This window comes from Artibeus jamaicensis, unplaced genomic scaffold (assembly GCF_021234435.1).
Source record: "Artibeus jamaicensis isolate MK-2021 breed Jamaican fruit bat unplaced genomic scaffold, CSHL_Jam_final contig_2790, whole genome shotgun sequence".
Taxonomy (NCBI): Eukaryota; Metazoa; Chordata; class Mammalia; order Chiroptera; family Phyllostomidae; genus Artibeus; species Artibeus jamaicensis.
Genome location: NW_026521616.1, coordinates 2,321,238 through 2,349,173, shown reverse-complemented (window position 1 = coordinate 2,349,173; position 27,936 = coordinate 2,321,238). Strand labels below are relative to the sequence as shown.

The 27,936-nt window shown below is 49.8% G+C and overlaps 1 protein-coding gene across 1 annotated transcript in view; it reads right to left on the bottom strand.

The window, feature by feature from the left end:
• ABR (ABR activator of RhoGEF and GTPase) overlaps positions 1-27,008 on the bottom strand; it is a 172,122-nt gene extending 145,114 nt beyond the window's left edge. Inside the window, exon 1 of the mRNA XM_037162856.2 lies at positions 25,700-27,008. Coding sequence (XP_037018751.2) covers positions 25,700-26,729 — 1,030 coding nt within the window. The 5' untranslated portion in view covers positions 26,730-27,008. The remainder of the gene's footprint in view (positions 1-25,699) is intronic.
• Positions 27,009-27,936: the final 928 nt, after the last annotated feature.

Below are 27,936 nucleotides of genomic sequence, written 5' to 3'. Positions count from 1 at the left end.
GCCGCACAGACGCTCCAGCCGTCGAAGCTCCTGGCTCCCTGACGCTGTCTCGGAGGCCACACTTGGAGCTGCACACACGAGCTGCCCACATCTCCTTCCAGGCCTCGAGGAGCCCTGACGGCCTACGAAGACCACTAACCCCAACATCAGCGCCTGCGGGCACCTCTGGCCAAGGCAGCACTTCTGCGCATTTCTAGTGTGGTTTCCAGGATCGGAAGGGAAGAGGTTCCGCCTGGTCGAGGAGAACACGGCCCAGGACGCCCGCAGTAGCTGCCTTTCCACCTGGCAGACACCGGCAGGTGCCTGGTTCCAAGGGCCTCGGACCCTCGTTCTGCAGAGGGAGCTGGTGACGTTCTGGAAGCTTTGATCAGGTCGGGGTCACAGACACCTGACCTGATAAACAGAAGTTTTCTTCAGCTCTGTGAGGCAGGGGAGAACGGGAAACAGACGAACCACGGTCCCGCTGAGGTCCCGCTGAAAAGAGCACCCCGGCTGCTGGCTCGGAAGCCACACTGCAATTAGCACCCTGTCATTTGCTCATTTGTATGCCTGTCACATGTCATCAAAAGACCACATGGAAGGTGTGAACCACATAAGCTGCTGAGGTGTTTTTTTAAACTGTAAGTTTATTCAGTTCTTTTTTTCTGTTGTAAGAGCAATACAGCCACACTAAAAACAATTTTGAGACGCACCGCCTTGATTAGCGCCCTCCAGCCCTTTCTGGCATGCATACGGTGGGGGTCTCACGTAGTTAGAGTCAAAGCAGGTCACCAGGTTGTGCTCAGGGATTCTGCAGCCACTGACGCTTGGCCAGTCCAGACTCTCTCCCCCTGTCCTGTTACGTCAGCAGGACACGACCAGCCAAGTGGATGAGCAAAAACCTCGATAACCTTTCTTCACTCGGGGTCTGCTTCGTCCCAAACACAGAGACGAGGCCCCAGAGGGAAGCTCCAGCTCCTCAACCAAGTTTGTTCAGAATGCAAATGCAGTGTGTCTGGTTTCTCGGGGTGGCAGAAACGCCACCTGCTTGTCAGAGCTGACCAGGGACACCAGAGACAGGTCAAGCCTCGTCCGTAGTGTTCTCAGTAGGAAGCTGAGAGCTACTCCTGACCGGGCCTCAGGCCTCTTCCTTCCTCTGGCAGGGCAACAGCTTTGAGATTAGGAGGAAATCTTGGGGTGCTTAGGGCTGCCCGCCTTGCACTGGAGGGGGCTGTGTTACTGAGATCAGCCCTTTAGCCATGGAAACTGAGGAGGAGGGGAGGGAGGCACAGGGAGAATTGTAAAGGGCAAGTCAGGCTTGAGGTCACTGCCCAAACTCGAACCCCTCACGGGGACAAAGGGAGCGGGAGGCTGGGTTTGCCATCACAATCTTAGGAGGACAGGAGAGAGAAGTCCTTTCCAGGCTTTGCCATGTCTCGGCACACGCAGGAAACGCCAACGCGTGTACAGCACCCTGGGCTAAGAAGACAAAGCTGTCAGTGGTCAGAGGCCAGGGGGCACCCATTGCCCCGGGACGTGCCCAGTCAGCCCGGGACGCAGACCCGTTCTGGGCACACTGACTGGGAAGCTCTGGGACAGGGAGTGGGGGGAGAGTCTTCTGCTTCCCACAAACCCTCCCAAGGGGCCACAGGCTTCGTAAGCTTTTCTGACTTTGGAAGCCCCCCACATGCCCAAGATAAATCCGTGAAACTCCTTCTAAGACAGCAGTCCTGGCCTGAGTAGCAGGTGAACTTAGGCAATGCCCAGGTGAATTACCCTGCACACTCAGCCAGTGGGGCTGGGACACCGTCCCAGGGAGACACCCTATCTACTGGGCATGGCTGCTGATAAGGCAGGACTTGGGCCAGGGATCAGTTATGCCAATCTTGTCAAAAGGTTCCTGTTTTCCAGCCAAGGCGGAGACCGATACTTTCACAAAAGCAGAACTGCCAACACAGTAGTGGTTCTTCTCTGATACTCTCACCTTGGGTTCACTGGTCCTCCCCTCCCAGGTGCCTGGTGGGGGTTTGGGGGGGAGGTACGAACACCTGCAGATTCCCCCGGGCACTGCTGCCAGACCTCGGGTCCCCGGCAGGCAGCAGAGTCGCCCAAAGCTGTTCACGTCAGTACAGGCTTTGCTGGGAGGTTTCTGAGCTGCTCTGGCTGTAGGTTTTAATGGTTCAGGGCAGGGTGTGGGTGCTGGAGACCGAACAGACGTGCGTGCAAAACCTCGAGTCTGTAAGTAATTTAACTTCTCTGGGCTTCAGTTTCTTTCAATGTAAAATGAGGATCCTAATGGTAATTGCCTTGAGATGACTGAGAAGATCAAGTGAGATAACGGAGGTGAGGCACCCAGCACAGTGCCTTCATCATATGCAATCAGAAAATGTCAGCTAGCCCAGGCCTCTGTGGCTCAGGGGGCTGGGCGCTGTCCCACAAACTGGAAGTTGGACGGTTCAGTTCCCAGGCAGGGCACATACCTGGGCTGTGGGCCGGGTCTCCAGGTGGGGGTGTGAAAGAGGCAGTGGACTGATGCTTCTCTCGCACATCAATGTTTCTCTCCCTCCCTTCCTCCTCTCCAAAAATAATTTAAATAAAATATATTTTTTAAATGTTAGCTATGATCATTGTGTTGGCCGACACACACACACACACACACACACACACACACACACACACTTCCATCTCTCTCCTGAGGGCCAAAACAAGGCAAACAGTGAAACAGCTGCCCTCTGCCCGGAAGACTACCAAGCCTGCTGAAGAGCTACTGCCTGCTGCTGAGGGTACCAAAGTCCAACCGCACCCTTTGTTTTCTGTGGGCGTCTCATTGTCATTGCAGAGTTAACAACTCGCTCGAGTTTTCTGAATCAGAGCAACCCTATTCCTCAGACATGTGCTGGCTCCTAACTTAGCTATTCAATAGCAGCTAGAATAAGGAAAAGAAGACCCATCTGGAAAAGCAATCTTCTAGCTTTAAATGCAGGGCTGTCCCGCTTAAAAAATGCAGGAGCGCTTAGACTGCTAAAAGTCCTTGGAAGAAGATCTCAGGGACAGTGGCGGTTGAAGCGCTGAGTCCAGCGTGAGCTTCCTGGGCAGAGTCCTCTCAAGGGCGCCGAGGTGGAGTGCCACCCTGGACCGAGGGGAAACTTGGGCCGGAAGCGTCTGGGTGTGTTCAAAGGAAAAAAAGAGTGAGTAGTTTTCTGCTAAAATTGGAAACCTTGGGTTATCCAAAGGAAACATTGAATCAAAATGCTGGGCCAAGAAAACAATTTCTTAAAATCAGAAATTTGTGTGTACACACACACACACAATAAATTTTGGGGATGTCTGTGTATTATAACATGGACGTGTTTCGATCCAAGAGGCTTTAGAAGAACAGATCAGCTCTACTAGAGCCCCACAGCTTACATTGGAGAATGAAATCTCCAGTTTATTTCTATTACTCATCTTGGACTTCAGTGTGATCTCTCATTCTAAACAGCAAATGAAAGGGTATCCCTGCTACTTTTTAATGTATTCTTCTGCAAACAGTTCCCCAAACACAAATGTGCCAGGAAAAAAACACCCACACGCAAGACGTAGTCACACCAAAGGGCATTTCCCCTGCGGACAAGGAGGCCCAGATTCCCAACCCCCGCTATGGTGTGCCGACGGAAGTGCATGTCGCCCTTTTCCTTATTTTGACATATGAGCTCTTGGTAAAGTGGCATGAAATTTGATGATCCTGTTGGGGGAGGAAAGATGATTCATAATCATCTCTTCCTAATCCGCAGACCTTTGATGAAAGCCTGCCTAGGTTTAGGGTTTAGAAACAACTGCACGGAAACAGTTGAGTTGAAGATAAATGACCCTCTCGTTTCAACAAGGAGGCTCCGGCTGCCTGGGAGAAGGGTGAATCCAGGGGCGGGGCCGCAGGCTCCCGCCACGTGACGGGGGCTGTGCCATTTAAATGTGAAATAGAGCGCCAGCAGCCAGACCTTGAGGGCAGCGGGGTACCTCTGCCTGCACGCTGGATCACTCCAACAAATCACAAGCCCCGTGGAGGCTGCTCCCGGAGTCGTGGTGGGAGGGGCTGGGTTTTTGAGGTTTGCCCAGATATTGCGATGCAAATACATTCAAGTCTTGGGGGCTTGTTTCTGTGACTCTTGCGGGAAGGCAGATACCGCAACCCTCCGGGGACTTGTCCACGCCCTCGGTACCGTGGAAGGGGGGTGAAGGGAGGCCCTGGCTCTCCCGAAAGGGGACAGATGGGGACCGGCCAGGGGGTGTGGCGTGCGTGTGGGTGTTGCCACGCAGTGGCCAAACAACCATCAGGAAGAGGTGGGCATTCCGGGGCTCCTGGCCGGCACGGAAGGTGAAACCAGCTCCAGTGCTTTATTCTGGCTTTAAAATTGATAAATAGATCAAAGAGTTTCCGTTTCCTGGTCTTAGTTCCCGGTCCACTGGGAAAATCCCTGGAGCCAACCGGGAATGAGCAAGAAAACACAGGTTTGCCTGCCCAAGACCCCTCTTGGCTTCTCCCCAAACTCATCCTGGCTGAAGCCACTGCCAGGGTCTCGCAGATTTCCCCCAGGGGCACTTTGGGGGACCTGTGGGTATCCCTAGCCCCTGAAAAGCTTTCTTGGAGGCGCACTTCAGGGATGTCTTTCTCCCAAGAAGGAAGGAAGATCTGAAATCCAGGTAAAGGTCGCTTAAAATTCAAATGATCAGGCCAAGGGCTTGCCCACTTAGGTCTCCCGAAGGACAGCTGCTAGAGTAGACTGCAGCTCAGCTGAGAGACCCAGGGTCCCTTGGACCACTTTGGGTTTGTGAGGAGTATACCACTGCGGAAGACTCGTTCTTTTTCTTTTTTTTTCCATGTGTAGTGTCTCAATCTGAAAAAGCAGCACTGGCTCTTTTCAAAATGAGAAACATGGGTTCAAACTAATTAGCTGTGAGCCCCTTGGGCCCCTTGGCACATCACCCAAGCCTCTTAGGTCTCAGTTTCCTCACCCACAGAATGGGGTTAATAATATTAATCTCTTATAGTTGTTGTGAGACTAAATGGAACAATAAACAAATTATACGCGAATCCTTGTACAGATGCCATAAAAGGACGGGAAGGATGTATAATCGACAAGGAACCGTTAACTGCAGGTTCCTTCTGGAGACAGGGTCGAAAAGGGTGGGGAGAGATGACAAGAACTGGCAATGCTTTATTCCAAAGACTTTAGTACTGTTTATACCTTTTATATTGAAAATATGCTTATGCAAAGTACAGGGACTACTTCATGGTATATGAGGATGCGAATTTTTAAAACTGAGGTCTCAGTTCTAACTTAACTTTCCTTTGGGGCATCTGGTTCCAGGCGGAAGACTGAGTGTGTGCAGTGTGTTTGTACTAGTATGACAAGCTTGTCCTGTGCCTCTCCCTCTTCACCCAACGCTCTAGACGTGACAGAGATCATACATTAACATAAAACCTGTAACAGCCCAGGAAGGTGACCCCGGATACTCTCAAGGTCCAGGAATTCTAATTAACCCCCGAAAAGAAGGGGAGAGGAATATCACATCAGAGAAGCAAACCACATGCCCAGGAGGTGCCTGCTGCCAACACATGGGTGGGTGACGTGCAGGGCAGAAGCCAATCCTGGAGCAGGAAAGCGGGGGGGGGGGGGGGGGGGGGCAGCTATCTGGAGCCCAGCGGAGAGGAGGCAGGAGGAGTGCCCAGGCACACCAGCAGCCAGATGCCCCTCCTCCCTTTCCCCCTTCCCCCGACCCAGAGCCCAACAGGCTGTGGCTTCAGCTCCCTTTTTTCACACTGTGGCTTTTCTTCCATTTCTGGTTCATGGGGACATATATCTTATTTTTAAGCACATCTATATCTATTTAATTTTTCAAAAAATGTTTTTCTTATCAGGACTTCATTTACAGCAGGAGGATAAGCTTAAAGCATGAATCCGTAGCATGAACTTAATCAAAAGTTTGAAGTGATCAGTTTTCCAGGAAAATATAAAGTCCAAATATTGGTTTGAGGGGGAAAAAAAACCCTGAACAAATTACTAACCTTTAAGTAAATGGCAGGTAGGAAAAGATCTGGACAGAAGACCCAGCTGGTTATAAAGCAGAGCTCCCAAACCTTCACCAACAGAAAATGCCCGTGTTACATACACCATTTCGGAGCACAGAGGCAGGTGGGAAGTCACCTAATTTCATGACACTTCCACAATTCTGACATTAAAACTGAGTAAGGGCAGTAAAGGGAAAGAAAACTAGAGGTCAGTGTTTTCTATGCCATAATGCAAATAATCTTAATTGTTTGGCATATGAATCTAGCAGTGTTTCTTTGGAAAACAGTATATCTCAGGGCCACCCACTGTGCCTTGACTGGGAATCCAACTGGCGACCCTTTCGTTCACAGGCCTGCGCTCAATCCACTGAGCTACTCCAGCCAGGGCCAATTGATAAAGTCCTACCTTGAGTCCTGCGAGCCAGTTAAAGATGGTAAGCCCTTAGCACGGGTGTCTGTCTATGTGCATTCAGGCGGTGGGAAACTGTCTACCAGCCTGGTCTCACAGTGAGCGGAAGGTCCTTGAACAGATGGACCAAAAGTTTGAACACTTTCCCCAGGTGTACTGCTTGGCACAATTCAGGCATCAATAAAGTTTGCTTTAATGGTGCCTGCATGCCTTTGTCCTCCTCCGGGATGGAAGTTTCTGGTAGCTCAGCACTGATGTCTCGTGGTCATAAAACCACACACACAATCCTTTCCTCTCCGGAACCTGCTTTGAAGTGGGTGTTGTTTTACTGTCCAAATCCTTCTCTTTAACCCCCTAATGCTTGATGATTTAGATACTCCATGAACTCTGAACATTTGTAAAGGTGTTTTGATGGCCTTTTTATTGATCGCTTTGGAGGTTACAAGCACTTCATGCCCTCTGCAGTGACTTTTAAGAAACACCAGAAAAAAAGTTCTGTTTATCAGAGCCCAGCAGGCTTGTCTATTTACAAACTCAGCAAATTTACAAATTGCAGCAAAGCAGCCGTCTTAATTCCACATCGATCGATCCCTGCTCCAAAGGGAAAACACACACACACATTTCATGGCACCTACACCTAAGCCAGTGAGTGAAGGCTGTCCTCTTTGACAGACAGAGGAAGTAGAGTCAGAAAGGAATGGAACTTGGAGAGGCAGAGGCTTAGCCTACCTGCGTTTGGGGCTGTCACTTGCTACCAGGGTGGAAAGATGTAACCCCACCCCAGTGACCATCTTTCGTAGAGATGAGCAGCGGGGATGAATGTGGGTAAGCATTCAAACCCCAAACCTGACACCTTCAAACAACACGATCACTATCTGGGAGCAGCAGACGGCCCACAACTGGCTTAAGTGTTTCAAAGTAGCAGATCTCAAAGGACTTCTCTGCACCATAGGCCAAGTGTCAGCCGGCTTTCCATGGCTGCGTGTGCTGGTGGCCAAAGGTCGCCTCGGACTGCTTCCTCCTTCTGCCTGCCTTCTGGCTCCTGTTGCCAATGGGTGATTTCATTGTCTGTCTGGCACCTTGTTATCTACTCACACACAAACTCACAGGGGCTTTTTCCCTCCACATTTTGCTTGGAAGCACCTAAAGTTCTTAGGTAAACTGGCATTTGTTTGTTTGGTGTCATTTTAATGTCAACCTTTGAGGTTGTGTGGGCAGAAGGGGCCTCACCAGACAGGACCCAGCAGTTCTACTTCGGGGATACACCCAAAGAACCGAAACCAGGGTCTCAAGAAGATACCATTTCACCAGCATCATTCACGATAGCAAAACCTTGGAAGCAACTGAGTGTTCATTGACAGATGAATGGATAAACAGAATGGAATATTATCCAGCCTTAAAAATAAGGAAAGAAATGGCCTAGAAAAGATGGACATTTTGGCATACAGCATGCACGAACCTGGTGGAGATCATGCTAAGCGACATAAGCCGGTCACCAAAAGACAAACACTGTGTGATTCTGCGTGTGTGCAGGGCTCCCAGAGAGTCACACCCACAGCCACAGAGAGCAGCACGGAGGTTGCCTGAGGCCGCAGGAAAGGGGCTGGGGGGTTGTCTGATGGGGACGGAGTTTCGGTTTTGCAAGATGAGCGGAGCTGTGGGGGTGGACAAGCTGGTGGCTGCACCACAATGTGAATGTACTTAATACACGGACCTGCACCCTTAATAATGGCTCATATGACACATTTATGTTGTGTGTATTTTACCACCGTAGAATTTTTTGGGGGGAAGGGATATAATGTATATAGCTTCACCCTACTTCCCATATTTGATGACAATTGTAATAAGATTTATCTTTTAATAAAACTAGAAAGTGCACATTTAAAAAAGAAATCCAAGGCCGACCACCACCTCACAGCGAGCCCGACTCCGGCCGGCCAAGGATTCCCGAGACTCGTTAAAACATAGACTCCAGGTTTTGCCCAGACCCGCTGGGACCCCACTTCCCAGGGGCTAGGCACCAGAAATCTGGTTTTGCAGTGTTCCTGCTGAGGACTGTGACTGGCAGTCAGTTCTTTATCTTGATTATTCCAAAAGTGGAAGAGTCACAGTTTAATGATTTCCTCAGTCACCCTTTCAGGTTAATCAGCACACACCTGTCAAGTAGGTGGGGCACCTAAGGCCCTGCAGCAGATGCTAGGAAAACAGGGGTGGAATGATATGTTATTTATTGAGTCCTCACCACCTGGCGGGCACTGTACCCCTGAACTGCCTCATTTAATCCTCAAAGCATTCCAGGATGTGGTTGCTATTGCCACAGCCATTTTACAGATGAGAAAACCAAGGCACAGAAAGGTGAAATAACTTTCTAAAATCTTTACAACTCGGAAATCTGGCTCCAGGGCCTGCACCCTTTACCATCGTAAACCAGTTCCTGCCCTTGGCGAGCCCTGTGAGGTGGGGGTGCCATGGAAATGACCGGAAGAGGCCAATGCGGCAAGTGTTAAACTGAGACACAAAGGCAAGTGCTGGGGGAGAAGCTGTATCTGGGATGGTGGTTTGGAGTGAAGAGTTTTTTCACCCCTTTGTTAAATAGCTGAAGAAGTGTGGACTTCCCCAGCACATCCCTGAACGGAGCCCCAAGGAGTCAGCAGGGGTCACCCCATCTGATGGCGCAGGACCCAATGAGTTTGCTCTAAAACCGATCTTTTGTGGTCTGTCGTCAGGACATGGCACGAAAGGAGCTGCAGCCTGGAACCAGAGGAGACTAGTTTCCACTTTTCAGTTTCTAAAACCCTTGGTTTTGTAACGTGCTTGGGGTGGGAGCTGAGTCGGGCTAGGAAGTGGTCAGATGTGACACTGAAGATTTTGGGTTTTTCTTGCACAGCGTGCCTGCAATGAATTCACTGAACAACTGTGATTCAGGGGAATAGAGAAAGCTGTTGGTTGATTTGGGACCAGAATAGCAAACGAAGGGGCGTGTAGAGCAGGAAGGTAACCCTATGTTGGGTGACTGAGCAGATATTATTTAGCCCGAATCAAGGTCACAGAGGCTGAAGGTCATTTTCTCAACTCAGAAGAAGTACTGGTGTGCTAGCTTTTCAGAGACTGTAGGCCAAGTTCAGCAAAGACACACTGTCAGAACCCCATAGTGAGCTGACTTCTAAGACGACGGGCTCTGGTTCCAAAGGAGCAAGCTGGTTTAACAAAGGCAGTGTAAGATGCTTTTTATTTTGAAGAGCTGTGAAATGCTATATAGGACTTCCTCCTTCTCTTTTCACCCTAATCCCAGCAGGAGTGTCCAACCCAAGGCTCATGGGCTGCATGCGGCCCAGGATGGCTATGAATGTGGCCCAACACAAAATCATAAATTTACTTAAAACCTTTTATTTTGCTCATTAGTTTTTGTTAGTGTTTGTGTATTCAATGTGTGGCCCAAGGTAACTCTTCTTCCAGGGTGGCCCCAGAGACACCAAAACGTTGGACACCCCTGGATGAATTTGAAGCATGAAATGAAAAATAAAATGGTGGGTTTTCTCCATCTCTCCCCAATAAACCAAACAAAAAAACAAAAACAAGGAAGTCACCCTTGAAAACATTTCACAGGCTAAGAGAGGCAGCAAGAAAACAGGTCCGGGAGGAGGCTGACTGGGGCCTTATTCGATGGCTGTGACGGCCAAGACCGCGGGGGCCCTCCAAGGATTCCTGCCCCAAACACCTCCCAGAGTCCGGCTTCTGCTGGGGAACAGCTGCTCAAGTCGGGGGCTACGTTTGCCAGGACCCCTGCATCTAGGAGGGGCCACGCACCTCGTCTTTGCCAATGGAATACAAAAGGAAGAAATGGGTATCAGTTCTGGGCTAAGAGAGGTAAGAAGCAAGTGTGTCTTCATTCTCCTGTTCTCCTAGTGCTTCCTGAGAGCTGAGAGCTGCCTAGAGGAGGGCAGGCAGTTCCACAGGAGCCTGAGCCTGGGTTCTGAGTGACCATGGGAAGCCAACCCGCCCATCAGGAACACTTGTGTGCACTGTTAATGTGAACTGAAAGACACTTAGCCTGTCAAGCCACTGATACATTGCAGGTGGTTTGTCACGGTAGGTAGCACTACTCTAATTATGACATTCCAAGGGGCTGAGATTGGGGGCTGAAAGAGGAAGTAAACACTTATGAGTGAGTTAAGAGGCACATTAGGAACGAAATACATTTTTTTCCTTCTATGGGAAACTCTTTAACACAAGGACAGTGATTTCAAATGCCTAAAACACTAGGCAGGTAGTGTAATACTGGTATTATCAGTGAAGCAGCACTTAAAAGGTGACAGTTACTGTCCTAAACACTTACACTAACTCAGTAATCACAAATGGGTGAGGTAAACTAAGTACTGTCCCCATTATATAGATGAGGAAACTGGGGCCCACAGCGGTTAAGCAATTTGCCTAAAGGCGCATGGCTAGTCAGCGGCGGAGGCAGGCTGCAAGGCCAGGCAGCTCAGCTCCGGAGTTTTGCTCTGTTCACTGCTCTGTGCACGCACCTCTCACAATGTGGGCGCACGAGGGGCCAGATGAAGCCTGAAGCAATTAGGGAGTCAGGCCTGGTCTGCAGAGGTCAGCTGTCTGGTCTGATGATTTCCACATGTATTGTAAATCGTCCCATCTTTCGAGAAAAGACAGAAATCTGGGTTTTATGTAAAACCTCCCAATTTTAAATTGTTTTAATTTTGTTTTAACCCTCTGCGGTGCAAACAAAGCACACCATCCACAGACGGCATGCAAGCTGGGGCCGCCACTGGACACCTCTGCTTTCAGAGCAGCCATCTCCGAGAGCCACACTGTCTTCTGCTTGTCCAAAGTCCCTGGGGAATTCTGGGTCTGGCAGCCAGAAGAGGAGTCAACTCTGCAAACAACAGCTCCTTCAGGCCCGCAGATATGAATAATTAATTCTGTTTTCTCACTGCCAGTCCACAAAGGTTACCAACAAGGCTAGCATTCAGGAAGCAACCCTGTGCCCTTCTGAGACAAAGAGGACAGGCATGGGGTACCCGGGGGGTGCTCAGGGAGCCCCATAATGAAGTCCAGCGTGGTGGCCTGTGCTCAAAGGGAGCCTGTGGAGGCCGGTGTGGGCCTGTGCGTGCGCTCCCTGCCTGGCTGCCTTGGTGGGGCCATCAGAGAGTCCACAAGGCTCATTAGAGACATGACACCCGTGGCTTTCTCTACTCTCAGCAGGAGAGGGCTCTGAATTCCTCAAGATGCTTTAAAATAAAACAAAAAGGCGCAATTATGCAGCTGAACCAAGGCAAGGCAGCTGCATACAAAGCAAGGCTTTCTCTGTAACAGGACCACAACCTCAGCTAGACAGTGCTGAGGCCTCACCTTCCTCCCGGGCTGCAGCTGGAAGGCATGGGTAATTGGATGCTCCACTGCTCCGGCTCTTGGATTATTCAAACTGCAGGATTTCCAGAAGCCTCGGGTTTCAGTTAGGGATATGACCACACAAGATGAGTAAGATGCCATTTTTCACCTTCACAGTGTATCTCAGCAATAGACATGGCCAAACCCGTAATGACTGTGATAATGATAATGACATTCACCAATGCAGAGTTTACTGGGTGTCAGCTGCTAAGTGCTTTATATACTGAGTAACTTTATCTTCAGACCACCTTTACTTGGGTATTGCTATCACATTATTACCACCCTCAGTCTACAGCTATGGAAACTGAGGCACGCAGTTTCCATAAGTTAGCTCAGCGTCACACAGCAGTTAAGTGGCAGAGCTGGGATTCAAACCCAGGCAATGTGGTCCTAGACAGCATGCTCCTGACCATCATACCGGTGACTGTTTGCATTTACATAGAGCTTACTATATACCAGGCCCTGTGTTAAACATTTTCCAAAAGATTATTCCATTTAATCTCTACAGCACCAGGTGACATATAATCATTTCCATCATACAGAAAAGAAAATAGGTTTATAGCCCTGGCTGGTATGGCTCAGTGGATTGAGTTCCAGACTGTGAACCAAAAGGCCGTCAGTTTGACTCCCAGTCAAGACACACGCCTGGGTTGCGGGCCAGGCTCCTCACTAGGGTGTGCAAGAGGCAATCAATGGATGTTTGTCTCGCATATCAATGTTTCTCTCCCTCTTTATCCCTCCCTTCACCTCTCTCTAAAAGTAAATAAATAAAATCTAAAAAAGAAAGAAAGAAAAGGAGGAAAGAAAGGAAATAGGTTTATAGAAGTATTGAGGGCACAAAATAACAAGCAGCCTACAGACTGGATCCAAACCCAGGTTCCTCTGATTCAGCGCCAAGCTCTTCCCCATCCCTCCGAAAAGAGTCCCAGCCCACCCGACTAAACTAGTGTTTATGAAATAGGCCTGGAAAACCGCCTAGTCCAATCACCTTGTTTTAGAGATGAGCAGCTTCGGTCCGAAGAGCTCAGGAGTCAGTTATAAGATGGAGTAGGGTAACTTTGGCCCCAGAAAGAACTGGGCTCCATTCTAGTTCTGCCCTTTATTAGCTGTGTTACTTGGGCAAGTGACTTGAGCTCCCTAGACTTATTACTATAGCAGCAGTCCCCAACCCTTTGGGCATCAGAGACCGGTTTCATGGAAGACAATTTTTCCACAGATTGGTGGGGGCAGCAGGTGGGGGAGGCAGGCGGGGGATGGTTTCGGATGACTCAAGCCCATTACATTCAAGCTCACCTCCCGCTGTGCAGCCCAGCGGCCTAACAGGCTCTGACTGGTACCCACCTGTCTGTGGCCTGGAGGTTGGGGACCCCTGACTATAGAAAGGAAATAGTAGCACTTGGTCTCATGGGGCTGAACTAATTAAAATATACGTATAGTCTACACTCCTACTAAACACTTGGCATTACAAAACCATCTCATTACAATTAGGTATCCCCAATGTACAGATTGAAAGTTTCAAACTTTTGTCTATGTCTTTCTTTTTTTTAATAATATTTATTTTTTGTTTGTACAATAGGTTTTTTTAAAAGATTTTATTTATTTATCTTTAGAGGGGAAGAGAAGAAAAGAGGGAGAGAAACACCAATGTATGGTTGCCTTTCGTGTGTCCCCTGCTGGGAACTGGCCTGCAGGGAACCGGCCTGCAACCCTGGCATGTGCCCTAACTGGGAATCGAACCTCAATTGTCTGGTTCACAGACCCACACTCAATCCACTGAGCTACACCAGCCAGGGCTGTCTATGTCTTTTTTTAATAATTAAAATAAATAATGGAGTAAGTGATGAGTAATTTAGAGGATGGCCCACAAATCTAATTAACAGGGACCTTGGAAAATTACATTGCACTTCTGGAATTTTTCTGAGTGTCACGCTCATCCCCCAAGGAAAATCCCCCAAGGAAATCACATTTCTCAGAGGCCGGGGCGGTCAGATGTCTACGCCTGCCACCCTCACAAATGAAGTTAATATAGTACTAGACAGCGGACGAAATTAATTTCCATGCTCTTTAATTCTAGTATCTTTTTCACTATGTTAGTGATTTCAAAATTTTGCATGTGGAACAATGGACTGTGCTGGAACAGCTTGTCAAGTTCCTTTGCACGAACATCGAGACTGGTCATGCACACCTGGTTTCACTCATTCTGTGTGTGGGGAGTCATATTTGGTTGCCATGGCTGGTTGTTTAGCAGGATATGCCTATGTGGCCAGTCCCCTTAAGAGTTTCAAATCTTGAGATTCAAACGGACCTCTCTGAAGGGAAATGTTCCACATATGTCTTGGTAGTTTTCTATGAGAGAGAGAGAGAGAGCGAGCGAGCATACTCCTACGTAGCCTCAGACAAGGAAGGGCACCAAAAGCCTATGCTAGACCTCTCTGGAGTCTGTTGATACATATAGTTTTCTTGCTGTTTTTGCTCTGTATTCTCTTTAAAAAAAGTCTTAGCCATGAGTATCATCTGCTATTCTTCTGTATGAATATATGTCAGGTACGTATCTGTATCAGTCAGAAGAAACCAGATAATGCTGCAGCAGCAAAAAGCACCAAACATTTCAGCAACTTAAAATAACTGTGGTTTATTTCTCACTCTAGCACATGTCCACTGAGAGCTGATTAAGAGCTCTGCTCCGTTTCGCCCTCTCTCTAGGACCCTGGTGGACAGAGCAGTCACCATATGGAACACTGGGCACTTCAATGGCAAAGGGAAAGGAGAGCTCTGGTGGGTCTCCTGTCAGCATGAAATGCTCTGGTCCAGAAGTTTCATACATCACTTCCATTCAAATTCATTGAACAGAACTAGGCAAATAGTCCTACCCAGTTACAAGGAAACCAGTAATGTAATCCTACCTACCAGATTCCTGGAAAGCAAGAGGGAACCCCAAAATTTAGTTTGCGGTCCTAATGACTAGCAGAGGTCTCCATTAGTTGGGGAGGGCCTCGTTGGCCAGGTTTGAATATCAGTCTTTTTCTCCATCACCTGCCCTCAGGAAACCACACACTCCCACCAGGAAGAGGGACACACAATGGCCAATCCTCAGCTGCCGGGCTGGTGGACAGGGCGGTAGGTAAGCTGGAAGGGCACACACCAACACCTCCCTGAGGCATGTGAAGTCTGAAACAGCTTCAGGGAGAAAAACCCACCACAGCTCTAGAATGTGTCTTATCAATGGGTTCTCCTGGTCCAAAAACAGGAGAAGGGGGTGGGGGAGGGAAGAGATTAAGATAAAAGGCAAAGAAGACAGCAAGGAGGGAAAAAGGAAAAGGACTTTAAATGCTTAGAGACCCCAACGGTCTGCTCAGCTATTCTAATCCCATAAAATTCTTACTTGAAAATGTCCAATACTTATTTTATTTGTTTAGTGAATACAATATGCCAGCACTGTGCTAGGGGCAGAGATACTAGAATTAAAAGAAGTGGCCCTCTTCTAACTTGCACACACACACTTTATAGGCTTAGAATCCCATGCGGGTAGCAAAGAAGCAAACCATTTTCCAATTGCTCAAATGAGTGAATGTACAAAATTCAGAGAAGGATTCCAGAGCTGGTTATCCAAAAGCCATTCATAATCCCCTTCCCCTGAACACTCTACAGCAGAGGCTGAAGAGCTAAAATTTCTGATTGTCCAGCTCCCTGGGCAGCTAATGGCCATGTGACCCAGTATTGGCCAATAGCATGAAAATAGCAGTTGCTAGGTAGGGCTTAGGAGGAAAGCTTTTTACAGGGACAGCCAGCCAGTAGGATCACTTCAGTCTAATGAGACTAAGGGGTCGAGCAATCACTGTTTTTAATTTGGAAGACAACCAAGAGCTAGGGGAGAAAGGTTAGAGGCAGAACAATTGGTTATTGCAGTGGTTTAGATTAGAGGCAATAGAATGAATGTCTAAATATTCATGAACATTTATTAAGTACCTTCTGTATCCCAGGCACTATGACATTCTGGGGCTACCAAGCCAAAAAAAGACACAGGTCAGCACAAGGGCCCCTCTCACCATGCCAGCTAAAAACCCCATGGTAGGAACAAGGGGTGCTCATGGAACCTCAAGTAGGGGACGTTCTACCCCCTTCCCCAAGTCCAGAAAACACAAACAGGGTAAGATGGGACCAGAGGAAGTAAGGCCAGCCCCATCCAAAACCAAGACTGCCGTGATGATGGAAAAGCAACTGAAGAAGTGGATGGTCCTTTTGTGCACATATCTTGCCCAAGCCAGGCCTGCTGTTTCCCAAGATGTGGTCTGGTTATTTTAAACCACTGCACGTGGCAAATCAGAAAAGGAAATGGCACAGTTTTGAGAGAAGCCTAGACTCAAAAACCCCTCCCTGAAGAAAGGAGTCTGGAGTTAGAGTCTGGAGTCTGGAGTCTTCACCTGAAGAAAGGGGTCTGGAGTTAGAGTGGTCATGGCTCACAACTCTGTGAATATCCCATGACCGCACACTTTATTTTATTGTTACTATTTCACTGCTCACCCAAGGATATGTTTACTGATTTTGAGAGAGAGGAAGGAAGGGAGAGAGAGAAACATAGATCATTGCCTCCTGTTTGTGCCTGGACGGGGGATGAAACTTGCAACCTAGGTATGTGTCAACTGGAATTCAAACCTGCAACCTTTTGGTATGTGAGGACCACACTCCAGCCACCTGAGTCACCCAGCCAGGGTGTGAGCATACACTTTAAAAGGGTGCAGTTTATAATATATGAATTATCTCTTAATAAAAGTAACTAATTAATTTTTAAAATAGGAGGGAAAAATAACCCCACTACTTAGCTCTAAGCAAATTTGGGTTTGTTAGTTAATTGGTCAGAGTGTTAGTTTCCTCATCTGCAAAATAAGAATAACAGTCCTGGCCAAGTGGCTCAGTTGGTGGAAGCGTGGTCCTGCCCACCAAAAGGTTGCAGGTTCGATCCCCAGTTGGGGCGCATACCGGAGGCGATTCATCGCGATTCATCAGCCTTTCTCACATCAGTGTTCCTTTCTCTTTCTCTCTCCCCTCCTTCCCCTCTCTCTAAAGCCAATAAAAAAATCTCAGGTGAGAATTAAAAAATTGTAAGAACAGTACCTTAAAGTTAGAACAGAGCAGAAAACTGTTCTGAATATGCAAATGTGATAACGTAGATTAAACACTCAACATAATGACTAGCAGGTAGTAGACGCTAAATATATTCCAGTTCCTTTCCTCCTAAGTGCCGATAACAATTTTTAAACAATCATTTTCTCGGCAGCTTCAGGACGTGACGCAAGCCCTCGGCAACCCCCCTGCAGACAGTCTGTCTCAGGCAGACCAGGACCAGGATCCGACAGAAGGCAGAAACCCGAGCCTAAGGGGCTGCTCACTGCGGAGACACTGCAGATCCGCTCGGCAGCTGCCCAGCGCACGAACAAGACAGAGCCGCGTGGCGTAAACACAGCTACAGACACGGCGTGGTAAAGAAAGCCAGGTAGGCACAGAGCTTTCCGATTCTCATTCTAGTTGGGTAAATAAACGGAGTCCAGTTTCCAAAACAGTCACATCTACCCCAACACCTGGACAAGTCTATGTGGCTACGAAGCAGCCCTGATGTTTACAGATACTCCATGCCCCCTCTCCCTGCTATGATTCCTCAAAACAAGAATGAACCCAAAACAAACCTTACACAACCAGAACCGTCTAGCAAAGGACAAAGCCAGGGAATTTATAGTTCCAAAATCGACCAGCACTTATTAAGTGCCTACCGCATGCCCAGCCCTGAGAAAGACACTGTTGGGAGGGAGACAGAAGCACAAGCCACGTTCCTCGCTCTCCAGGAGCCAGCTCGCCCCTTCGTTTGAGAGCAGCTCTTCACAGTAAATACATAAAAGGCATCGTGCCTTGCACAGAGCAGTGGTTCAGTTGTTATTTGTTTACTGGGTCAATGCACTAATAGATGGCACAACAATAAGACAATTGTGTGAGTGTGGGGCTCACTCTAAGAGCCGTAGGATAGGTTGGAGTAGTTGGAAAACGCTTGTGCCAGAGGTTGCTAGCTGCCTACCCAATATCGATGCTGCCATTTTTCCTCGTAACAGAGCCTCTATTTTATACAGATGGCAATATGCCCAGATAAAATACTACATTTCCCAGCTTCCCATGTAGCTAGAGGTAGCTAATGAAATCTAAACAGAAATTGGTAGGAAAGACTTCGTGCCTTAAAAGGCAGACCAACAGCTCCCACTCACTCCTTTTCTTCTAATTCTTGTCTGAAGCATGAATGTGATGACTGGCTTTCCAAAAGCTGTTTTAGACCATGAGGTGACCTTGGGACAGAAAAGCAAAAAGACAAAAGAAGCCTGAATTTCTGATGGTGTTGGACTGCTTACTTCTGGAATTCTATTATATGAGGAATAAATAAACCTGTACCCTGTTTAAGCCACTTTGGGGAGGGGGTTTGTCTTACGCAGAAAACCCATATCTTAACCAATAAAAGGTTCCATTAAAAATCTAGGTCTTGCCCTGGCTGGTGTAGCTCAGTGGCTTGAGCATAGGTCTTCGAACAAAAGGATCAAGGTTTGATTCCCAGTCAGGGCACATGCCTGGGTTGCAGGCCAGTTCCCAGCAGGGGACACATGAGAGGCAACCACACACTGATATTTCTCTCCTTCTCTCCTTCCCTTCCCCTCTAAAGATAAATAAATAAAATCTTTAAAAAATGTTTTAAAAAATCTAGGTCTTAAAGGAGAGTCTGGCTTTGCGACTAGGCAAATGGAGGTGGGAGGGCGTCTCAAATGCCAGAGCGAGCACAGGAAAGGACACTGGCAGGAGCAAGCACTGGCTGAGAGCAAGTGGTAGAGGGTAGCAGAGAAGTGGAGAATGGTTTTGCAGATGTTGGGGGAGACAGGGCTTGACTGCAGAAGGACCGGGGACCAGAAAGGAACAAAAAAGGAGCAACACAGCCCTGGACCTGGAGGAAGGCAAGAAAGGAGAGAAAGGCAGACGAAGAGGCTTGGGCAACTTCACTACATGAAGAGAATGAATATGAGCTGTGTCTTGGTTCAGACGAAGTGAAAGTCCCTGTACGTAGGTCAGTAACAATAACACCATCTGAGACTTATTAAACGCTCAGCTGCCCGCCTGTGCGCCACTTTGAACACATCATCTCATGGAGGCTTCGCAACAAGTCTTCGCAACGTAGTCCTATGGTTATCACCCCTGTTAAGGACCCTGGGGCTTAGAGAAAGTCGGTAATTTGTCCAGTGTAAGTTTCACAACCCTGCAAGCTGGGGAACATCACGCCCAGTTTTCAGATGCAGAAAGTGTTTGTACCATTATTTCAAAGCCAGGAAAATGTATGAAGATCCTGACTTTAAAACCTAAAGGCCCAGAGGCAAAGATAGAGCCAACTGCTTTGTGAATAGTCTCTTAATAAGAAGAAAAATGGACTAGAGGAGTAAAAAAATTTTCAGGCTGGCCGTAGAGGAGGAAAAATTGTTAAACTACCCACATCCTCTGACTGATCAGTAAAGCGTTCACGAGATGCAGACGGCGCTAAGACGGCGGGGGTCAGGGGAGGAGGGAGGCCGGCACTGCGGAACCAAGCAAACAGTGACACCATGTCAACTCTGGCTATAAACGAGTGCCAGCCAGCCAGCAGCTCACGTGTCTCAAATAGTTTTTTAATGTCTCGCCACAACGGGGAATGAAAAAAAAAAAAAACACCTCTATCACAGCTAAGGCTGGAAATTCAATACTTTAAGTTATTAAACACATCCACTGGACGCAAGGCATTTTATTCTGGAGCAAAAATCTCACTAGTCACTAACAGGAAGGGGAAAAAACCCACCAGGTTACAAATGAAATAGGTAACAGGAGTACCTAGCAGGAAGAACATTTCCCATGAAGATTCAAAATAAGAAGTCTGCGCTGGCAGCCCGGCGGACTCCGACGGCGGGCCTCCCCGCTGAGGGATGCAGAGCCCCAGGGCGCGGGCCGGGTCAGCAGGACGCGCCGGAAGTGAAAAGCGCCAGCTTTGTAAGGCTCACCCAAGTTCAAATGCTGGCTCTGTTATCAGCTGTCTGATTCTGGATAAATGTCTTTACCTCTCCAAGCCTCAGCACCTTCACCTATACAATGGGACTAACCGTTGACACCCACCGAGCAGGCTGTGAGGCTAAACCAGGAGGTCCGCTGCTCCTGTACTGGCAGGACTCACCTCTTTCGAGTTCTCTGCTTAAAATCCCAGGAAAGAAAGGCCATTGGATAGGATGGAAAACACCTAGATCTGGCTGGTAGGCCCTGTCTTAAGGGTCGTGAACATGTGACCGCAGGTTACTCTTAGTGCCCCAGGGTCTTCATCTGTCCGAGGAGAGGCAGGATTAGATGAACCCTAAGATCTCTCTCTGTTCTAGGCTCTTGAATGTTGCTGAGGTTCTAAATAACAGTTCTTAGCTGCCTATTTTGGGCTTTGACAGGTTACCTGCTGGGATGTTGTCTCTTTATCTAAAAACCTATGACACCTAGCCCAGGAGCCAAAGAGCCAGTGAGAACTGTAAAGGCAGGCCAGGAACTTTTGCAGTCACGACCGTTAACACAGAGGTATGAAGTAAGACCTCAATAAATCCTTGCTGAGTGGGATGAATGAATGAATTTTAAGGGTTAGCAAAAATAGAAACTGCTCCTTCTCCACCGAGCAAAGTTTAATGCAAGGAGAAAATACTACCAATTTAAAATATTAATGATAGCTACTCTATCATCTGAACTAAAGCCAGAATATCAGATGAATAGTTACTACCAGTCGAAAGGATACCTAACGCTGAAAGCCACCTTCGGGCTTTGCTGGAAGCGAGCACTTTGGTCCACAAAGAGCGCATGCGTGGCGGAGGGGACGCCACAGACTGCAGAAGCAGGTCCGCATGAAAAATGGAACCCCGGGGCCTCCTCCCGTGGGCATGCGGCTGTGGCTGCCCGAGTGGCAGCTGAGGAGTGGAGGGCTAAACTCCAGCAGGTGGCCTGCTCGCCTGAGAGGCCAGGTCCACCCCGAAGCCCCAGGCGTGGGCAGCAGCCCTGAGGGTTGACCTCCGCAGCAAATGGCCCTTCAGCAGCCCATTTGCTGAAGACCCCAAATGGTCTTCTGAAGACTTTGCTGATAAAGAAAATGATAATAATGCACCTGCATACAGACACTACACATGTATGCACTTAATGGGAACTATGTGCCAGGTGCTTTGCTAAACTCTCTAAATACTTTATTGTATTTAATCTTAGCTACCCTGAGAGGTAGGTGCTATTATTTGAACCCACAGGCTAAGGCGTCAGAGTGCCTGGGTTCGAATCCTAAGTGCTATTTATAAGCTGGGTGACCTTGGGCAGGGTTATTGAAGCTCTCTGGATCTCAAGATTTTCAAATGTGAGATGCAAATAATCATGGTACCCATCTCATAAATCTGTTATGCAGTATAAATGAGTTAATACGTGTAAAATGCTCAGAACAGGAGTCGGCACCAAGTTAAGTGTTGGGTCAGAAAGGTCGGTGGCTTACCCGCAGTCTCACACCGGGGGAGGGCAGAACCAGGACAGCCCAGGCTGATGTCACGGCACACACGCCCCCACACCGCTGATTCCAGCTGCGCAGCCCCCATGCCCCAGCCCATTCACACCACCACCCTCACTCACGGCAACAGGGCCTAGTCTTTCTTGGTACCAACCAAGGTTACAAGGAGCTAAAAGGAAGGTACTAAAAAAATACAGGCATTCTGCCCTGGCTGGTGTGGCTCAGGATCGAGTGCCAGCCTATGGACAGAAGGTCGCTGGTTTGATTCCCAGTCAGGGCACATGCCTGCGTTGTGGACCAGGCCCCATTTGGGGGTGTGCGAGAGGCAACTGATTGATGTATTTCTCACACATTGATGTTTCTCGCCCTCTCTTCCTCTCTCTAAAAATAAACAAATAAAAAATTTTAAAAAGATTTAATGTCCTTTCTCTAAAAACTAAATTAAAAAAGTAGGCATTCCAACTAACTTAAATTCTGATTTGGCCACTCTGCATAGAAAAACACCGCAAATGCGTCATGGTGGTATGGGTACCTGCCGTCATCTAAGGGAAAACAGCCCTTGCCCGGGGTGGAGAGTAGCTCTGCCTCAAGGCCTTCTTGTAAGAGGTCTCATGTGCTCTCTTTTCTCCTTGAGACTGAGAAGCAGCAACGCCTGAATTGGCCAATAAACCTGACCTTGAGTTACAGATGTCTGAATACAGACAATGCACATGATCGCTGGGGGAGAGGGAAAAACAACGTTAGGGCCAGTCCAGCAAGAGAGCCTCACGAGCTAACATGACCACTCCGCCCTGGGTCCTGCCCTACTGCCTGGAAGGCACCAGAAAGAGCCAGGGCCTTCCTAGGAAAAACACATGCACCATAGAAACCCAGAGCATCTGTGATTCAGAATGGTCTGGAAGCGGCAAACATTAACTCAAAGAAAACAACCTGTCGTCATGGCTGGTGAACACTGCGGGCAAATCTGCTTGTGCCAGGACCTGTTGGGAACCTTACACCTGGCTTCTAGCTAAAAACTTTGCATTGATTACAGGAACCTGTGCGCTCCACAAAGCCAATCGGCTACAGGTACATGAGGTGTGCATGCGCTCCCCAAGCCAATCAGCTACAGGCACATGAGGTGTCCACGAGTACCAGTTGCACCCAAGTAATCAATAAGCGGGCCCTTCTTTGTCTCAAGCTCGCCAATAGCAAGCAACCTAATCTCCTTCCTCTCCCTCCCCCCCTATATATATACCCAGTTCGGAAAAATAAAGTTTGCAGCTTGATCAGAATCCTTTGTCTTGCTGCCATTCTTCGCACCTCCTGTCCCATCCCCCTTCATCCGTTACAGGTATATCGGTGGACCCCGTTGACTGCCTCGCGGGCCGAGGCAAGGACCTGCTCGGAGCCCTTCAGAAACGGCATTCCGTTTCCTTCTCGAATCATCAGTATGAGGTGAGCACTGTTTGTTGGCCTCATTTTACAGATGAGAAAACTGAGACACAGAAAATTCAAATAACTTCTCCCAAGATCACACAAGAGGTCTAGCTTCAGAGCCCATGGTCTTTATCAGGGTTTTCAAAGCTTTTTGTCCAGCCCACACCAAGAAATACATTCTACATCAGGACCCAGTAGACACCTACACATGTATACACGATTGAAACAGAAAAATACTCACCGTGACCATGTGTGATGCACTCTGATGTTTTCTACTCTATTCTACCCCATTAAAAAAAAATATATATATATATAGACCTGGCTGGTGTAGCTCAGTGGATTGAGCACAGGTCTTCGAACCAAAGGATGAAGGTTCGATTCCCAGTCAGGGTACACGCCTGGGTTGCAGGCCAGTTCCCAGCAGGGGATGCATGAGAGGCAACCATACATTGATATTTCTCTCCTTCTCTAAAGATAAATAAATAAATAAATAAATATATAGATAGATAGATAGATAGATAGATAGATATCATTCAACAAATATATATGGAACACCTAACATGTTAGATAGTGCTCTAGGCTTTGGGGCAGTGTCAGTGAATGAAAGACACAAAAATCCTTGCCCTCTTGGAGATGCATTTGATTGCAAAGGATGAGTAAGATCCACATTCAAAACTGTAGCATCTGAGGCGGTAGTTTGGTGAGTGCAATGGATGGAGAAAAATAAAGCAGGGATGGCCAAGCAAGGCCTGGCAATACTTTCACTCCTCACCACATGACCTCAGCGGGCTGTCACCGCAGCGTGAGAACCTCTGCCCTTAATCCTTCTGCTCTAGTGCCTCTCTGTGTACTTGAAGTCTCTTTCTCCTAGTGTGTGCCAAGGTGCAACATGCATGTGACTGTGTGCACATGTGTCCACACACATGTATGAGTGGATGGATATGTACCTGTGCGTGCATGCATGTGCATGTCTACCCCCCTTCACTTCCTCACTGGGGAGGTTTTGGAGCCAGAGGCAGGGCCCCCACATGCAACTGTGCAGAGGTTCCCTGCAAAGCTTGCCCTGTGGAGAGGTCCTGGAATGGGACCCAAAACACAGCCCCGGCACCCTTAGCCAACGCCATGAGTGCCAACCATGTGCCCTGGCTGGAGTCTTCAGTCCAGAGGAAGGAGAATCTTTTTTATCACTGATCCACCCAGAGGGGCCACCTTCTGAAGCTATAGGCTGGAGGGAATGCTAGTTCCTAGTCTGCTTCAAGGTGCGTTCAGTGCTAGAGTGCCCTTAAGAAGAGGGGAAACAGCATGCAGAAACAGAAGTCAATCCCTGTGGGAAAACCAGAGCACCGGGCACACCTGGCAGGGTGATTGATGTGGGCCTGAGGGGGGTGGGGTTGGAGCCAGCTCTCAGGCAGCTCTGGACCACTTGAGTAGCCTCCATTGAGGGCATTTGAAACTTGGCACTAGAATGTAATCTTCAGACTCTTCCTTTGAGTTAAAGGGGCACATAAAAAATGTTACTAGCACGGGCAGCAAAAGCATGACCTATGGGAAAAGTAGCCAATCACTGCTAATGAATAAGTGTAATTGATCACAACAGATGACTTGATGGACCTTCCAAATGTGCTTTTAGCAAAGTAGACCATTTTTCATTCAAATGCAAACCTACCCAGATAAGATCTAATAATGGAGATTTTGGAACAATCCCAGCATCAGTAATTTTTTTTTCCTCTTTCACTTAGCAGGAAGGCATCTGAAGTTCCTGGTCACAGCATGAGCCAGAGACACCAATTTATACTTTTCCTATGGCTGAGGAGACCCTGACAGTCCCTGGGGCAGCAATGGAGCAATCACAGGCCAGCCACTCCTCATCCCTGTCCTTTCCTCCTCCCCAACCTATGAGGAGCTGGGTGGCTGGGGGATATTTATTCAAGAAATATTTATCGAGCACTTATTCAATACTATGTGCAAAGCACCATGCAGACCACTACAAGGGGATGCAAAATGGCCAAGACCAGGCGCTGTCCTCAGAAGAGAGGGCAGATATATCAGGGAAAACAGCAAAAGACAGGAGGTCCAAGTAGAGGTATCGGCTCACTCCAACCAATCAATCTTTCTGAGCTTCAGCTTCCTCCTTTATCAAATGAAGGCACTGCACTAGACATGATCACTGGGCACTGGGCCAGCCTGAAGACTCCATGATTCTAAACCCTTCCCTTCCCACTCAGGCTCCTGGGCTCCTACAAGCTGACAGATCAGGCACAGCCTCTAGGAAGAGGGCCAGTCAGCAAAGGCAGGGGACACTAAGGATCATGTACCTTTCCCAGAGTGAGAACCTGTTCCAATTTGTTTTGTCCACAGATACAGGCTGGAGAAGATGAGAGGTAAGTTCAGAAAATTAAGTGGCAGATTTAGACTTCCACATCAAGGGGCCTGGGGGAAATGGGAGACACTGGAGTTTGTGCAGAGAAGGATACCATCAGTGTAGCACCAAGGAACCTGGCCAACCTGTGGAGGGTGCGTTGGAAGAGGCGAGAATGGATGATGTTGCAACAGTCAGAGCAGAAAGGCTAAGGCCTAAGTGAAAGATTCCTCCCCGGGTCTGGCCCAGCACCATTCCATCACCCCCTGCCGTCCCCGTAAAGCTTTCAAAAACTTGCCCAAGTCGAAATCACTTCGCACCACATTTTTATTTTCTTTCTTTTTTTCTTTAAGTTCCACAAGTGGGTTCAAGGTAAACACGTAAACCTTATCTCCCTCCCCCCCGCCCCCTCCCAGAGCCTGAGGTTAAACTGGACCAAAAAGAAATGCCTGGGATGGGGTGCAGGAGGCGATCAGCTGCTCCTGGGGGTGCGCGAAGCGGGGACCGAGGGAGAAGGGCGCCTACCTGCAGAGGAGCCGTCTTCGTGGTCCGAGCTGTTGTGGCTGCAGTCACTGCCCCTTTCCGGCGAGCTGTGGCTGGGCGAGTCCCGCTCCGGCACCCGAAGGAACCTCTTGCGCCGCCACGGCGGAAGGTGCTCTCGGGCCCCGCGCCTGGAGGGTTCGTCCGCAGCTGTGGGCGAGCCCCGCCCGTCCTTGGCCTCCGACTCCAGCTGCTCCAGGTCGCGGCTCCGACGCTGCTGCCGCCAGCCCCCCGGGATCAGGTGCATCCAGCGATGGGGGCTGCCCGCCCGTGCCGGCTTTTCGGCCTCTTCGCGGGTCCCGAGCCGGCAGGGGGCCACGAGCAAGTGGCCTAGGACGAATTTCTCGTTTAAATCTACCATCTCGAAGTCGTGGTCACTGCTGTCACCCCCATCGTCCCCGCCCGAGGCGTCCGGCTCGCCCTCCTCTGAGCCCCGCCCGGCACGGGTCCCAGAGGACGGCTCCTCTCTTGGGGCTCTGGGCACTGTGCCATCGGGGCCGGGGGGCGCACAGTCCTCCCGGGACCTGAAGAGGATGCGAGGCTGCAGCAGCTGCTGGTGGATGGCCGCGGTCAAACTGCGCACGGTGCCCCCCGCCCCCGCCGCCACCGGCCAGGGCGGAAGGTCCAGGCACACGTACGGAGGTGTCTCGGCCCTGGCGGCCACCTCCGGCACAGGGTGCTCGGGTGCGGGGAGGTCTCCGCCGCAGCCCGCTGCGCCCTCCTCGCGCTGTGGCGGCGCCCGCTCCAGTGCGGCCGGCGCCGGCTCCTCGGCCGAAGCTCCCGCGCTGCCGCCGTCTCCGCGCTCGAGGTCCCGCTTCTCCCCGGCCAGGGCCGACTGCAGGTAGGAGACTTTAAACTTCTCCTCTGCCAGCACCTGTTGCAGCCGCCGCAGGTTAACTTTGCAGCTCTCCAGCTCCCGCTCCATGTCCAGCACCGAGTCGAGCCGCATGACTGGCGCCTCCTGCCCGGGGAACTCGGCCTGCCAGTGGCGCTCGAAGTCCTGCGGGTCCCACATGTCGGGCGCCCCCTCGGGCCTCCGGGACCCGGCTCCTCCGCGCAGCCGGCTGGGGTCGCGCCGGCTCTCTCCGGAAGACCGCGCTGGCGCAGTCGTCTGCCCTTCACTTCAGCCCCAGGAGAGAATTAGAAAAAAAATAAAGTTTTTCCCCTTCCGCCCTCGTGTCTTTTTTTTTTTTTTCCTAGCCCTCCTTCTGGTTTTCGCCTCTCTGACGTAAGCGTCTGCCTGCGGCGGAGGCGGGCGCCTGGGGGCCCTGGGCCCGCCTGGGGCAGGACGCACGCAGCCTGTGGTCTGCTGCAGCCCCTGCCTCCGGCGACCGCCCCGCGGGCTCCGGTTCGCGCCGGGGGCGGAGCCTGGGTGGCGCGAGGCCAAGCGGTGCAGGAGCGCCCCGGAGTTGCACCGGCGGCGGGAGAAGGGGAGAGGGCCGCGGCAGGGCGGGCCTTCTGCGCTGTCCACCAGAGGCCCCGGCGACCCCTAGAGCTGGCCGCTGTGGGCCGGGCTTTACACCTTCATGGCCAGCCTAACTGCGCAGCTTCAGCTGCAGCGCGGGCTCCCTGCAGCCGAGCGCGGGACCGCGCGGGCCGAGGAGGCGGGAGCCCCCGCGAGGGGGCGCGCAGGGGCTCCTGCTCCTGGGCCCCCAGCCTACCGTTCGCCGCCTGGCTCTCCGCTGCCCAGCGGGCCCAGGGTAGGGTGGCGCCCTGGACCAAGAAGAAAAGGTGGAGGGAAGGCGATGTGTCGTGGCAGGTGTGGAAAGGAGCAGTCTCCTGACCAGAGAGTTGCCCTTCGTTGGGATTTATTGAGTCCCTTGAACAAAGTCGATCAAAATAACAGAGCTATTTAATCCAAAGCTGGGATAAAACTTTATTGTTGTTTTTAAGTCATTTTAAAGTGTTCTCTCCACTGTTCCCTACAGTTTCTCCGGAAAGAGATAGGCAAGGGCGACAGTTCCAATTGGCTTTGCTTAGTGGCCCCTGTGACTGCAAAGCTGGGGGTACTCGCCAGTGACCAAAGAAACCAGGACTGCAGGGGCCTAGACACCTGGGTGCCGCAGTCCAGCCGCAGCAGGGTCCAGGGGTTCCTGAAAGGTAAGTAAGGCGTCGGTGATGGGTAACAGACGACAACACGCCTCAAAGGACAGTGAAGTTCTGTTCCGTTTATTGCAAGTACAAGCAGGTTTTTATATTTCATTTTTGGTAGTGAGTAACAT